This window comes from Sus scrofa, chromosome 2, assembly GCF_000003025.6.
Source record: "Sus scrofa isolate TJ Tabasco breed Duroc chromosome 2, Sscrofa11.1, whole genome shotgun sequence".
In the NCBI taxonomy this organism is placed as follows: domain Eukaryota; kingdom Metazoa; phylum Chordata; class Mammalia; order Artiodactyla; family Suidae; genus Sus; species Sus scrofa.
This window is the reverse complement of record NC_010444.4, coordinates 60,944,622-60,961,036: the sequence shown is the minus strand read 5'-3', so window position 1 is coordinate 60,961,036 and position 16,415 is coordinate 60,944,622. Positions and strand designations below refer to the sequence as shown.

The window sequence follows — 16,415 nt, the reverse complement described above, 5'->3', positions numbered from 1 at the left end:
GGGGCAGGGGTCCCAACTGACCGATTCCCTTGGAAGACGGGGTTCCTTGTGGAGGACAGATGTCATGACTTACAGAGGGCTGAGATCATGACAGCTTTATAGACGACAGGGGTCCTGACTGAAGGGGCCCTTTGGTGCACGGGATTATGGGGTTCACAACTGATCCGGCCCCACGAGGGACGGAGGTCCTCCTGATCTAGGGGCTCCACAGAGACGAGGGTCCTAATCGAGCCCCACGGGAACCGGTCCTTGATGATCCATCCTGCCTGTTGGGCCCTGTGCTGAGCGAATCTCGTCCCCCTACAAAGACAGCTCCCCTGCCCAACTCACACACCACAAGGACCCCTCGAAGCCCACTTCGCTGGGCTGGGGGTCGTGATGGCCGAAGGGACTGACTGTGTGACACTCGACCGACAGGGCTCCGTAGGACAGGATTGTCCCAAGACCCGCTCCGAAGCCAGCGGTAGCCCCTCCTCTCCCGCGGGGGCCGGGTTGGGGGCGGTGCCTGGCGGGCGGGGGCGGGTCCAGCAGCGGGGCGCATTCGCCGGGCCTCGGGCAGCTGGACGCACCCGGCCGGGGGCTGGGGTGCGACCCGTCAGGCGCCATGGAGCTGCTCTCGGCGCTGAGCCTGGGCGAGCTGGCGCTCAGCTTCTCGCGGGTGCCCCTCTTCCCTGTCTTCGACCTTAGCTATTTCATCGTCTCCATTATCTACCTCAAGTATGAGCCAGGTGAGCCTGGGTTGGGGGCTGGAGAGGGCTGGCATTAAAGGGACGGGGGTAAACCCTGGGGGTCTGGAGGAAGAGAAAGGCCTGGATCGTGGAGGGGAGGGGACAGCCCCAGGGCCTGGTTCGGGGGAGCAGGCAGGTGCCGGGATCGTGAGATTCTCCTATTCGGGAGCGGGAAGAGGGTAGGGACTGGAGGGAGGGCAAGGGGAGAAGCCCCTGGGATTGCGGGGCTGGGGGAAGGGAAGCTGATGCAAGCCAGAGGGAAGGAAAGTGATTGTTCAAAGGAGGGGGAGCAGGTACTGGGGAGGAAGCAAGGAGAGAAGGTCTGGGGTCCTGCTGGGTAGGGTCACGTGTGCTTGGGCAAGGGTCGTAGGTCGTGGTGAGGGCACCGGCGGGGGTTGGCGCTCTCGGCCGGGCCAGATGTCCTGGCTGCCCGGAGCCGTGACCTCCCTCCTTGCCCTTGGCGTGAGAAGCCGGAGTGGCAGCTGAGTGTCTATATAAGGGCCGGCTGTGCTGGGGGCTGTGATCAGGCTCAGAGAAAGTGACACCGGTGCCCCCTCCCTGCTGTGGCCATGGAGCCGAAGCTGTGCTAGATCTCCGAGCCCGGCGGGAATTCCTCCAGCTCTGGTCCGGATCCTTTGCACTTACTGAGTAGTACTGGCCCTAGGGCAGGGTGATTTGGGGTCAGCCTCCTCCCACCAGCTGCAGACCCTCAAGGAGAATCGCTGCGCTGGAAGACCCAGCTTCCAGGGTTGTGATGGCAGATGGCCTCCTTAAAAATGCCTTGTATTTTTATACAAGATTCAGGGAGTGGTTTTTTTCCTTTCCTAGTATTTTAATAATTTTAGCACACCAGCAAACTAGAAGGACAACAGGGTTTAGCTTTAGAAAAAAGACCCATTACCCCAAATTTTGTGAACCTCTCCCCTGTTTAAATGTAAATTACCCCTATATTCTCTTCTCAGTGGAAATAGTTTTTCTAAAAAGATGATAAAAATAGACGCTCATATATATTAAAAAAAAATCAAACTGAAAAGCCCAAAGGAAAAAAGAGATGATTACAGTTGACATGGTGGCCACCTTTCCAGACCTCTCTTCTCTGCATGTATACCTCTGTAGTTATGGATGGAAATACATGTCTTATGCAAATAGGACCATACTCTGCCTGCCAAGTGTTTTTTTTTTTTCCATTTTATTTTAGTTCATCCACATGCCAGAGCCTATTTCTTTAAAAGCTCTTCTGGAAAGCAGTTGCTTTGCAAAGCAAAATAAGCTTTATATTGCCTTAGCCTGACACGGGGCTGTATTTCCTACAGATGAATTCCTGGTGGCTCAGGCCAGTCCCCTGGGCAAGTACAGAACCTAATACACATTGGGAAATCTAAAATTGTGGAGGGCAGAAGCCCCATAAAGATGTAGAACACAACTCTCTGGAAGGAAAGAGGTCTCTGGGCTGGCTGGGAGGGTGTGGGAGGGATTGGGACATTCCTGCTGGACTCACAGAGTAAATCATCTGAACTTGAAGTACCAAAGCCTGAAGGTTCCTGAAGGTTGTTCAATGGTTCTGAACCCCAGCTGCACCTTAGAGGCCCCTGGGGGCTCTTAAATCCCCACCTCATCTCTGCTCCAGACCACCTGGATCAGAATATCTAGGATAGGACCCTGGCATGCTCCTGCTTCAAGCTCCCCTCCCCCCAGTGATGCTGTATGCTATCAAGGTTGAGATCCCTTTACCCCATTCAATGTTCAACCCCCTCCTTTCATAACTGGGGGAATCGGAAATAGAGGCTAAACTAATATACATATGCAATGAGTCTGTGGTCCCAAGTAGATGACAGTGTTGGGATTCAAACCCAGGTCTGGAGTTCCCGCTGTGGCGCAACCTGATCTTCGGCATTTTGGGAGCACTGGGCAGGTTCAATCCCCAGCCCAGCACAGTGGATTAAGGATCCAGTGTTGCCACAGCTGTGGCTCAGGTTGCAATTGCGGCTCAGATCTGATCCCTGGCCTGGGAACTACTTATGCCAAGGGGTGGCCAAAAAAGTGGAAAAAAACCCAAAACACCAGGTCTGCTTTATCCCAAGTATCACTACAATTGCTCTGGGGTACATGCCTCCCCTTAGAAAAGGGAGGCATTGGGAGTTCCCGTCCTGGTGCAGTGGTTAATGAATCCAACTAGGAACCATGAGGTTGTGGGTTCAATCCCTGGCCTTGCTCAGTGGGTTAAGGATCCTGCGTTGCCATGAGCTGTGGTGTAGGTTGCAGACGTGGCTCGGATCCTGCATTGCTGCGGCTCTGGCGTAGGTCAATGGCTACAGCTCCAATTCAACCCCTAGCCTGGGAACCTCCATATGCCATGGGAGTGGCCCTAGGAAAAAAAAAAAAAAAAAGAAAAGAAAAGAAAAGGGAGGCATTGGACTTAGCTTTTAACCCCCCAGTTTGGTGTTTCTGAAGTTTTCTTCTTAGAACCCATATGCTGATGCAGGACCAGCTACAGGATCTGCAGGGCCCCTTGTTCAGAAATTAAGAATTTTGAGAGTGAACCTAGCTTGAAGTAATAATCTTCAAATTGGGAGTCAGTTCTGCCTCTAGCAATGAGTACAACACCAGGCTGGTTGCTTTGCTTACATGAGCTTCAGTGAGCCACCTGTGAAATGGCCTCATGAGTAAAATAATCCTGGATTGCCTTTCCTGGCTATTGTGAAGAGCTATTGAGAACTTTGTCAGTAGTGAGGTTTAAGGCACTTGTGAGAAGTAGTAGAATTAATTGTGGAGTTCCCATTGTGGCTTAGCGGAAACAAATCTGACTAGTAACCATGAGGATGCAGGTTCAATCCCTGGCCTCACTCAGTGGGTTACGGATCCAGCATTGCCATGAACTGTGGTATAGTTTGCAGACGGGGTTTGGATCCCACATTGCTGTGGCTGTGACATAGGCTAGCGGCCACAGCTCTGATTTGACCCCTAGCCTGGGAACCTCCATATGCCAAGGGTACAGCCTTAAAAAGACCAAAAAAAAAAATTTTTTTTTTTGTAAGGCATGGGGCAGTTTATTTCCTGGGATGCAAGCATTTTCTGGGTCAAGCTTTCAGTGAGAATCCCAAATGAAGATGAAGCACAAACGACGGTCCTCAGATGAACAGCATCGTGGCCCCTAGTTAAGAAATGCAGAATGCAGGAGTTCCTGCTGTGGTGCAATAGGGTCCATGGTGTCTTTGCAGCGGCAGGGACAAGGGTTCGATCCCCAGCCCAATGCAATGGGTTAAGGATCTGGAGTTGCTACAGCTGTGGCATAGGTCAAAACTCCTACTTGAGGGAGTTCCCGTCGTGGCGCAGTGGTTAACGAATCCGACTAGGAACCATGAGGTTGTGGGTTCTGTCCCTGCCCTTGCTCAGTGGGTTAACGATCCGGCGTTGCCGTGAGCTGTGGTGTAGGTTGCAGACGCGGCTCGAATCCTGCGTTGCTGTGGCTCTGGCGTAGGCTGGTGGCTACAGCTCCGATTGGACCCCTAGCCTGGGAACCATGGCTAGGGGTCCAATATGCCCCCGGAGCGGCCCAAGAAATAGCAACAACAACAACAAAAAGACCAAAAAAAAAAAAAAAAAAAAGAACTCCTACTTGAATTCAGTTCCCGAATTCCCAGGAACTCCCTATGCCTCGGGGTGGCCAAAAAAGAAAAAAAAAAAAAAAATGCAGACTGCCAGGTTCCCCACCCGGAATCTGCATTTGAACAAGATCCCTGTAAACACACTAACATTTGAGAAATGAAGGACTAAAAGAGGCTAGAGCTCCTTAATAGGGCAGGGAGGGCTAGGTCTGGCTCATTTCTAGGACCCCCAGCTCTATGCAAGAAGAGGGGAGGAAGTCATGGATGCTGGCTGCATGACTGAAGGAATGAGTGATGAATGAGTGCGTGGCAATCAATCCTGTCTCCCTTAAGCCCTGACCCAGGCAAAGAGCCTTCCAGACCAGTGGTTCTCAAATATGGTCACAACATTAGATTCACATGGGAAGCTTTTAAGATTTATTGTCCAGGTAGTGCTCCTTCACCAGTACAATCAGAATCGCAGAGAGTGGTACCAGTATCTGTATTTTTTTAAAGTTCCCCAGGTGAGAACTGGCTCTCTACACCAGCGTTTCCCAACCTCAACTCCAGTGATAGAGCCAACTCATTCTCAGTGGTTGGGGCCATCCTGTGAATTTCAGGATGTTTCACAGCATCCCTGGCCTCAACCCAATATATGCTAGTAGCATACCCCAGTTGTGACAACCAAAAATGTCCCCAGACATTGTGTTGCCATGGCTGTGGCACAGGCCTGCAGCTGCAGCTCTTATACGACCCCTAGGCCAGGAAATTCCATATGCTGCAGGTACAGCTGTAAAAAAAGAATCACTGAAAATTACCATCGTGGCTCAGTGGTAACAAACCCCCTAGTATCCATGAGGATGTGTGTTCGATTCCTGGCCTTGCTCAATGGGTTAAGGATCCAGTGAAGCCATGAGCTGTGGTGTAGGTTGCAGAGGCGGCTCAGATCCTGTGTTGCTATAGCTGTGGTGTAGGCCTGGCAGCTGTAGCTCTGCTTTGACCCCTAGACTGGGAACTTCCATGTGCTATGGGTGTGGTCCTAAAAAGAAAAAAAAAATAGCCAGGTGAGACCCATCCCCAGGCGAGATCCAGCCATGCACATTTCCACCTGATTGGAGCTGGAACCAGCATTTTTCCTTTTTTCTTTTTCTTTCTTTTTGGGGCCACACCCACAGTATATGGAGGTTTCCAGGCCAGGGGTCAAATCACAGCTGTAGCTGCTGGCCTACACCACAGCCACAGCAATGAAGGATCCGAGCCAAGTCTGCGACCCACACCACAGTTCACGGCACTGCTGGATCCTTAACCCATTGAGCGAGGCCAGGGATCTAACCTGCATCCTCATGGTTCCTAGTCAGATTCTTTTCCTCTGAGCCATGACGGGACCTCCAGAACTCATTTTTCAAGAGAAACTGAAATGTGATTTGCAGCTCCTTGTGTTTATATGTTGGCTGTTTGTTCTCTTTAAAAATTAATAGATAGGGGTTCCTGTCGTGGCTCAGTGGTTAACGAATCCAACTAGGAACCATGAGGTTGCAGGTTCCATCCCTGGCCTCCCTCAGTGGGTTAAGGATCTGGCGTTTCCATGAACTGTGGTGTAGGTTGCAGAGGCGGCTCAGATCTGGTGTTGCTGTGGCTCTGGCGTAGGCCGGAGTCTACAGCTCCGATTAGACCCCTAGCCTGGGAATCTCCAGATGCCATGGGTGCGGCCCTAGAAAAGACAGAAAGACAAAAAATAATAATAATAATAATAATAATAATAGATAAATTTTAGAGCATTTTTAGACCTACAGTAAAATTAAGCTGAAAATAGTTTTCATATATCCACTCACACACACAGAGCATTCCCCAGCATCAACATTCTGCACCAGAACATTTGTTATAGTCAATGAACAAACATTATTGTCAACATCGTCATTGTCATATTACCATTATTATCCTGTGTTACCAACATCATTATCAGCTAAAGTCTATAGTTGACATGAGTTCCTTTGTATTGTACACTTTATGGATTTTGACAAATGTATAATGACATATATCCATTATTATGGTATCATACAGAATAGTTTCAGTAACCTAGAAACCCCCCAAGCTCTGTGTATTCATCTCTCCCGCCATTCCTCCCCAAACTCCTGATAACCTCTGCTCTTTTTTACTGCCTCTGTAGTTCTGCCTTTTCCAGAATATCATACAGTTGGAATCATATAGTGTGTGGCCTTTTCAGAATGGCTTCTTTCACTTAGCAATATGTATTTAAGGCTTCTCTGTGTCTTTTCATGGCTTGATAGATTTTTTTCTTTCTTTCCTTCTTTCTTTCTTTTTTTTCTTTTTTGGCCATGCCCGTATTATGTGGAAGTTCCCAGGCCAGGGATCGAACCCAAGCCACAACTGTGACAATGTCAGCTCCTTTAACCCACTAGACCACCAGGGAACTCCTATAGCTTCTTCTTAGTGCTGAATAATATTCCATGCTATGGATATTCCACCTACTGAAGTATATCTTGGTTGCAGCTTAAACATTTTTAAAATGCTGTGGGAGTCAAAGAGAACAGTTCTTTGATCTCTAGTTTAAACCATAAGCTTTTTGAGGGTTGGAGTCAGGGGCCATCGTCTCCATTTTATGGGGGGGTGGCAGGGAACTGAGAACAAGAGCTGACCACAAAGGCTCGGGAGAGGATGACCGGTCTTAAAGTCGCTGAGAGACTCTGTTAACCCACCTCCCATATTTGGACCTCAGACTAAATAGCACAGAATGGCAGCAGTGCTAACAGTGCCCCGGGGAACCTTCTAGCACTTCCTGCCATCCACAGACAGGACACTGACCCCCGGAGAAGGAATGTTGGGGTGCCTGTCACAGGTCAGGACTAGGATTCCAATCGGAGCTTCCTCCATCTTTCTTAGGCGGACCTGGTTTTTATAAGCCCATCCACTAAAACTTGCACTCACAGGTACTTTCCATTTCAGTTTAGTTCCATTTCAGTTCAGTTCCAGAAATAACTCTCACATAATTGCTAAATCCTAAGCAATTTCTTTTCATCCTTGCAGGCGCCCTTTTAAATGAACCAACTTGCCCACTTTGCCCAAGATAAGCACCCAAAGTCCCTTGTCCCAGAAACTCCCTAGCCAGGGCAAAAAGGGACAACTGGTCACTCTAAACAACAGCATCCCCATTCTACACATGACTAAGGGAAGGGGAGAGGAGTGAGTAGTCAAAGCTCACCCAGTGAGAAGGCATTGCTTTGGTGGCAAACCTGGAATTGAAACCCACTTTCTCCTGCTTCCTGGTGCTGCCCCAGGACCCAGCAAGAGAAACCAAGAAGAAGCATCGCAAAGCAAAAGAGCTGGGGGAGTTCCTGTTGTGGCACAGCAGAAGTGAATCTGACTAGGAACAATGAGGTTGCAGGTTTGATCCCTGGTTTTACTCAGTGGGTTAAGGATCCAGCGTTGCTGTGAACGGTGATGTAGTTCGCAGACACGGCTCGGATCTGGTGTTGCTGTGGCTGTGGTGTAGGCCGGCAGCAACAGCTATGATTAGACCCCTAGCCTGCGAACCTCTGTATGCTGTGGGTGTGGCCCTAAGAAAAAGAAAAAAAAAAAAAAAAAAAAAAAAGAGCCAGGGGGACAGTTTCTTGGCCACTGCCTCACTGTGGATCTTCGGGGAAGGCAGTCCCCACCAGCCTCAGTCTTCCCATCTGTGGCCATGGATGACTCCTTCTGTCCTAGGGTTGCTGGGAGGATAATGACAAGGATAAGAAGCTCACAGACATCGGAGTTCCTGCCATGGAACAATGGGTTAAGAATCTGACTGCAGGAGTTCCCTTCATGGCTCAGCGGAAATGAATCTGACTAGTATCTATGAGGATGTACGTTTGATCCCTGGCCTTGCTCAGTGGCTTAAGGATCTGGTGTTGCTGTGACCTGTGATGTAGGTAGAAGCCTTGGCTCCGATCCTGAGTTGCTGTGGTATAGGCGGGCAACTGCAGCTCTGATTTGACCCCTAGCCTGGGAACTTCCATATACCCAGGGGGCAGCCCTAAGAAGACCACACACACACACACACACAAAAAGAATCTGACTGCAGTGGCTGGAGTCACTGTGGAGGTACGAGTTTGATTTCCCCTGCTGGACACAGTAGGTTAAAGGATCTGGCAGCTCTGGCTGGGATTCAGTCCCTGGCCTGGAAACTTCCATGGCCACTGAAAAAAAAGAAGAAACTCACAGACATAGAAAACAAAATTGTGGTTACCCAAGGGGAAGGGGGGAGCGAAAAATTAGGAGTATGAGAGTTATAGATACACACTAGTATATATGAAATAGGTAACCAACAAGGGATTATAGCACAGGGAGCTATAATCAATATCTTGTAATTAAAGAATACATGGTACCGCAGATAGTTTCACAACATGGTTAAATCAACTACAATACAAATTTTTTTTTTTTTTTTTGGCTTTTTAGGGCCATACCTTCGGCATATGGAAGCTCCCAGGCTAGGGGAGGAATCGGAGCTGCAGCTGCCTGCCTACACCACAGCCACAGCAATGGGGAATCTGAGCCACACCTGCAACCTACACCACAGACAACTTAACAGCAACCCTGGATCCTTAAGCCACTGAGACCAGTGATCGAACCCATGTCCTGATGGATACTAGTCCGTTTCATAACCCACTGAGCCACAACAGGGACTCTGACAATACAACTTTAAAAAAATGGAAAAAACGGAGTTCCTGTGGGGCGCAGTGGGAACAAATCTGACTAGGAACTGTGAGGTTGCGGGTTTGACCCCTGACCTCACTCAGTGGGTTGCTGTGGCTGTGGCATATAGGCCGGCAGCTGTAGCACCAATTAGGCCCCTAGCCTAGGAACCTCCATATGCCCTGGGTGGGCCCTAAAAAGACAAAACACAAAAAAAAAGGAAAAAAACTAAAAAATAAGAAAGAATACACACACACACTTGTATGTGTAACTGAATCACTTCGCTCTACACCTGAAACTAACACAATATTGTAAATCAACTAAATCCCATTCTTTAAAAATTATACTGATGATAATACACACAGCATTGACTCAGTATAACTCAGTGAGGGGAGTGCTCTCATTCTCCTTTTGACAACAGAAGAAACAGGCTGGGGGTGGGGTGGGGGGGCTGTCATTTACCCAAAGCCACACCAGAGTGGAGCTAAAACACAGGCATGTGACTTTACTAGGCCTCATCCTTAGTGAGACACCTACTTTGTTCCTGCAGAACCCAGGCTCCCACCCCAACCCCTACTCCCTGGCCTTATGGTCCCAGAGGGCACAAGAAAGACCCTGGAAAGAATTCAACCCTCTGGGGGTTATTTTTAGTGGCAGAGGTATCCATTTCTGCAAAACATGGCTTGCTCACCTGGCTCGGCTCCTGCAGGACCCACCAGCTGCTCAGAAGGATTAACTCTCAGCTGGCGGTGTTTTAAATAGATGCCCCAGAAGAGAGAAGAGGGCATTGGGCTTCTTAATGGAGGAACTTGGTAAGTGCTGAGACTCAGGACAACCTTGAGGGTGGGGAGAAGATGAACTTTGGGCCTGTGACTCCAGGGTGAGAAGGAAAAAAATGCTCCAACCCCTATTAGGAGTTTGGCAAAGAAGGGATTAGAGTTCCCACCTGACAAAAGGAAAGGGATGGAGAAAGAAGAAAAATGGTTTGTCCAAAAGCATGTGGTTAGTCGGTAAGGGTGTGTGTTCCTGACTTACTCTGAAACAACTTTTCTTAGTTTTCATATTTCCTGATTATAAAATGTAGTATATACAAAACAAATGGGTAAATAATCTGTGACGTAGTCCTATGATGGAATACAATACAGGAGTGAAAAATGAACATTACCTTTGAAACTGTTGTGCTAAGTGAAAGAAGCTGGATGCACAAGGCCATGTTATATGATCCCACCTATATGTAATGTATGTAAGTTCAAGAACATTTTCCTCACTTCAAAGGGAAGCCTTGATCAGCATTCACTCCTCATTCTCTCATCCTCCAGTCGTCCCTCCCCCACCCCCAGCAACTGCTAATCTGTTTTCTACCTATGTAGATTTTCCTTTTCTGGACATTTCATATCAATGGAATCATGCAATATGTAACCTTTTGTGTCTGGCTTCTTTCACGCAGCATGTCTTCTAGATTCATCATGTAACCTGTATCAGAACTTCATTCTTTTTAAGGCTGAATAGTGTTCCATTGCATGGATGGACCACGTTTTGTTCATCCATTCATCTGTTGATAGATGTTTGGGTTGTTTCCACCTTTTGGCAGTTGTGAATAGTGCTGCCCTGAACATGAACTTTTAAGAGTGTTCCAGAACCGGAATTCCCTGGTGACACAGCAGGTTAGGGATCCAGTGTTGTCACTGCAGTGGGCTCAGGTCGCTGCTGTGGCTTAAGTTTGATCTGGGAACTTTCACATGCCATGGGTATGGCAAAAAAATAAAAAAATAAGATAAGTTCCAGAATCTATTGATGGAGTCTTGTACATAGGACAGCATGATGTCCTGCTGACCATCCTAGGCTGTGAGACCTCCTGTTCCTGGCCCCCCATCCACAGCCATCAGAGAGGGAGCAGGCAATGAGGGATCCACAAGGGGACTTGGTACAGACTGTGGAGCCCAGTGTGATGAGGCAGGAAGTACCCCAAGTCCTTCTTGCTTATCAGCTTTCAGAGAGACCCTTTTTTTTTCTAGTTTTGATGATTAAATATTTCAAACATACAGAATGGCTATCTGAGATATGTCCATACTCTCTACACAGATTTACCAGGTGTGCTTTTTTTTTTTTTTAGGGCCACACCTGTGGCATATGGAGGTTCCCAGGCTAGGGGTCAGATCAGAGCTACAGCTGCCAGCCTATGCCACGGCAATGCCAGATCCGAGCCATGTCTGCAACCTATATTACGGCTCATGGCAATGCCAGATCCTTAACCCACTGAGCAAGGTCAGGGACCGAACCCACAACCACATGGTTCCTAGACAGATTCATTTCCGCTGTGCCACACAGGATGTCCAAATTTACCAGATGTGAATGTAGATTTATTTCAGACTGTTTTTTTTTTCTTAAAGAAATAGGGCTAAAAAAAAAAAGCAATAGTGACAGAGAGAGTCAATCCCAGCCCTTTCCCTCTCTCCCTCTCCAAATGTGACCACTGCCCTAAAATCAGCCTGTATTGCTTCCATGCCTGTATTTATAACTTCACCCCATATATGTATCTATGAACTACCTGGAGCATTTTGAGTTGTTTTAAATATATACATAAAATATACATAAATGTATCACTTTGCAGCCTAGCATTTTCACTCAGCAGTAACCTTTTGGGATTTATTCGTCTTGAAACTTCTAGAGCAGAGGTTCTCAACTAGAAGGGAATTTATCCCCAGGGGATATTTGGATATATCTGGAAACATTTTTGGTTGTCACAACCAGGGTGGGGGTGGGCTACTAGCATCCAGTGGGTAGAGGCCAGGGATGCTGCTGACACATCCTGCAGTGCAGAGATTGGCCCTCACTTCAGCAGAGAAGGAATGATCCAGCCCCATATGTCAGCAGTGCTGAGAGTGAGGAGCCTAGATCTAGATCTAGGTTTTTTTTTTTAAAAGCCAATTTTTGTTTTGTTTTGCCTTTTTTATGTCTTTCTAGGGCCACATTCACGGCATATAGAGGTTCCCAGGCTAGGGGTCCAATAGGAGCTGTAGCCATGGGCCTATACCACAGCTCACAGCAACAACAGATCCTTAACCCTGCCAGGGATCGAACCTGTGTCCTCATGGATACTAATTGGGTTCGTTAACCACTAAGCCCTGATGGGAACTCCAAGATCTAGTTCATTATTTATTTATTTATTTTTCTCTTTTTGCATTTTTCTAGGGCCTCACCCGTGCATATGGAGGTTCCCAGGCTAGAGGTTGAATCGGAGATGTAGCTGCCAGCCTATGCCAGAGCCACAGCAACGCGGGATCCGAGCCACGTCTGCGACCTACACCACAGCTCACGGCAACGCCGGATCCTTAACCCACTGAGTGAGGCCAGGGATTGAACCCGCAACCTCATGCTTCCTAGTCGGATTCGTTAACCACTGAGCCACGATGGGAACTCCCTCTAGTTCATTTTTAAATAGCTACTCTGTGATACTCCATTTCCTGTGACTTCCCTCCTTACTAAGAAACCGTAGACTCTACTTTTCTCCTGTTGTAACCATGTGGCAGTGAAATACCCCCTCCCATGTCTTTTGTCAACATACTCTAGCATCTTTAGGGAAAATAGTGAGGAGAGGAATTGCTAGGACTGATGACCTAACAGCTTTGAATTTCCTCACTATTGCCAAATTGCCCCCAAGCTGGTTATGCCTATTGATCTTCTCACACTGTGTCTGTGCAAGGGAAACTTGGGCTCCTATACCCAGGGAGTGGGGGGAGTGCAGATAATTCTCCTCCCCACATCTCCGTGAGGTTGACTGATCTGAGAAGAGTAGAGTGGACTTAAATTTCTTTCCCCAACATGGGCTTAGAACATTGGACATCGGACCCAGAAAAGAGGCTTGGCTGCCATGTTAAAAGATGTGGGTTCTCTGTGGTCCAGGCTTGGCCGCTTGCTTTGCTGAATGTCCAGCCCATGCTGACCCATGTATCTTGCACCAAGTGCCCTTTAGCTCTTAGATTTCTTCTCTCCTACCGACCCCACCTTCTCCATGCTTTCCCTTTGCCTGGATCATCTTCGCTCCTCCACCCCCATCCTTTAGGCAATCTCTGCTCATTGTTAAGATCTCAGCTGAAGCACTACTTCCTAAATGAAGTCTGACCTCTTCAGCTACTTCCCTGATTAGACCTTCCAAAGCACCATATGTCTCTTCTTTATGAGGTTTATTATTTAACCAGGTTGCCTCCCTACTAAACTATGAACCCCACAAAGGTAACGTTTGAACCAGTTCTTGCTCATGGCTGCATCCTGGGTGCCCAGAAGAAGTCAGGTACATGGTCAGAGCTCAAAAATACTCACCGAATGCATGGGCAATCTTGGGTAAGCCATTGACCTTGAGGAGACTCTGTTGCCTCATCTGTCAGCTGCTATGTTGGTTTGCTAGGGCGCTGTAAACAATGACCACAAACTGGGTGGCTTAAAAAAACAGAAATTTATTCTCTTATATGTCTGGAGACTAGAATCCAAAGTCAAGATGTCTGGGAGTTCCCATTGTGCTTCAGCAGTAACAAAACTGACCAGTATCCATGAGAACTCAGGTTCAATCCCTGGCCTTGCTCAGTGGGTTAAGGATCTGATTTTGCCATGAGTTGTGGTATAGGTCACAGATTCAGCTCAGATCCCTCGTTGTTGTGGCTTTGGTGTAAGCTGGAAGTTGCAGCTCTGATTCACCCCTTGGCTTGGGAGATTCCATATGCCATGGGCGTGACCCTAAAAAGGCCCCCCCCAAAAAAAAGAAAGAAAGAAAGCCATAGTCAAGGTGTCTGCTTGTTGTTTCCTTCTTGAGGCTCTAGGAGAGGAGCTTTCCATGCCTCTTTTCTGGTTCCTGGTGGCTTCTGGCCTTCCTTGGCCTGTACACACATCACTGCAATCTCTACGCCTGTCTTCACTTGAACTTCTGTATGAATTTCCTTTGTCTGTTGTGGCAAAGTACCACAAACCAGGTGGCTCTGAACAGAAATATATTGCCTGGCAATTCTGGAAGCTAGAAATCCAAAATCAAGGTGTCAGCAGGGCCATGCTCTCTCTGATGGTTCCAGGAAGGAATCTTTCTGTGCCTCTTTCTAGCTGCTGGAGTTGGCTAGTGGCCTTGGAGTTCCATGGCTTACAGCTGCCTCACTATAGTCTCTGCCTTCTTGGGGTTTTGTTGTTTGTTTGTTTCAAGTTCCTGGGCCTAGGATAGAACCTGAGCCACAGCAGACAACACCCAGTCCTTATCTTCCCTGTGATTTGTCTCCTCTTCTTATAAGGAAGAAGAGACATTGGATTAAGGCCCAGCTAATGATTTCATCTTAATTTAATTATATCCACAGAGACCCTACTTCCAAAAATAAGGTCACATCTACAGGTACCAGGGGTTAGGACTTCAATATGTCTTATGAGTTCAACTCACAACACCTTCTTCTCTGTGTGTCTCCTTCTTTGTCTCTTATAAGAACACTCTCTTTGGGTGTTCCCATTGTGGCTCAGTAGGTTAAGAACCCAACTAGTATCCATAAGGATGGGGGTTCAACCCCTGGTCCCACTCAGTGGGTTAAGGATTCAGCTTTGCCACAAGCTGTGGTGTAGGTTACAGATGTGGCTCAGATCCCATGTTGCTGTGGCTGTGGCACAGGCCTGTAGTGGCAGCTCCAATTTGACCCCTAGCCCAGGAACTTCCATATGCCGAAGATTCTGCCTAAAGAGAGAGAGAGAAAAAAAGAAAAAAAGGAACAATCTAATTAGATTCAGGACATACTGAGATGTTCCAGGATGACCTCATCTTGAGATCCTTACCTTAATTACATCTGCAAAGAGCATGTTCCAAATGAGGTTACGTTCTGAGGTCCTGGTGGACATGAATCCTGGGGGAGGGGGAGTTCTAATCCCCCCCCCCATAACTGGGGGTAGGGATACTGATCCCTACATTACGTGTGGTAGAAAGCCTGGGATCTGATGCTGAAGCCTTAAGGACAGTGTGAAGATACAATAGTAACTCAATTTTTTTTAAGTAACTCAAAAAAATACATGCACCACAATGTTCATTGAAGCACTACTTACAACAGCAAGGCATGGCTAAATGTCCATTGGCAGAGGAATGAATAAAAAAGATGTGGTGCATTTACAGAGTGGAATATTACTCAGCCATAAAAAATGAGGTAATACCATTTGCAGCAACGTGGAAGGACCTAGAGTTTATCATACTAAGTGAAGTTAGATAGTGAAAGACAAACATCATATGCCATCACTTATATATGGAATCTAAGAAAATAATACAAATGACCTTATCTGCAGAACAGAAACAGACTCACGGACTTTGAAAATGTTATGGTTACCAAAGGGGACGGGTTTGGGTGGGGGAGGGATGGACTAGGGTTTTGGGATTGGCATATGCACACTGCATATGTGTATGGAATGATTGGCCAACCAGGACCTGCTGAATAGCACAGAGAACTCTACCCAATATTCTGCGATAGTCTATGTGGGAAACGAAGCTGAAAGAGAAAAGATGTGTGTGCATGTATAACTGAATCACTTTGTTGTACAGCAGAAATTATCACAACCTTGTAAATCAATTATAGGTCAATAAAACTTTAAAACATGACAGCAAGAAACAAAAAGTAACTCAGGGAGTTCCTGCTATGGTGCAGGGGGTTAAGGATTTGACTTTGCTGGAATTCCAGTCATGGTGCAGTGGAAACAATTTGACATTGCTGAAGCTGTGGCATAGGCCAGAGATGCTGCTTGAATTTGATCCCTGGCGGGGGAAACTTCCATATGTTGCAGCCAAAAAAAAAAAAAAAAAAAGTTTTTTAAAGTAACTCAGTAAACAAAGGGTGCAGGGGAGTTTGTTGTTATAACGTAACCGAAAGTGCTCAATACAACCTCAGTGCCTAGGAGTGTTCAGACCCCATTTGCTAGAATGTAAGCTCCATGTGGACATTTCTTTCACTCACAGTTGTTTATTGAGTAACTACCCTGTGTTAGAACCAGTTGTCAGACACAGCTGCCAAGCACACTGGGGGTTCAGCAGCAGATAAGACTGGTAAGGTCCCTGTACTCACTCAAGGATTAAAGTCAAATCAAACCAACGTGTTGAGTGTATCAATAGTATATACAGAAACTTCCCCCTCGCCCCAGCCCTCCCAAACCTGAACTGATTATTTTTTTATTAATCTTTTGATTAATAGATCACATATTGTAACACTGGGTTTTTTTTTTGTTTGTTTTTGTTTTTTTTCTTTAGGGCCGCACTCACGGCATGTGGAGTTTCCCAGGCTAGGAGTGGAATCAGAGCTACAACTGCTGGTCTATACCACAGCCACAGCAACACGGGATCTGAGCCACATCTGCGAACTACACCACAGTTCACAGCAACACTGGATTCTTAACCCACTGAGTGAGGCCAGGG

At 47.3% G+C, this 16,415-nt stretch overlaps 1 protein-coding gene across 1 annotated transcript in view; it reads left to right on the top strand.

Moving 5' to 3' along the window:
* The window catches only part of TMEM38A (transmembrane protein 38A), a 31,485-nt gene continuing 15,579 nt past the window's right edge, over positions 510-16,415 (top strand). The window contains exon 1 of the mRNA XM_021083580.1: positions 510-728. Within this exon, the coding sequence (XP_020939239.1) occupies positions 605-728 (124 nt within the window). The 5' untranslated portion in view covers positions 510-604. The remainder of the gene's footprint in view (positions 729-16,415) is intronic.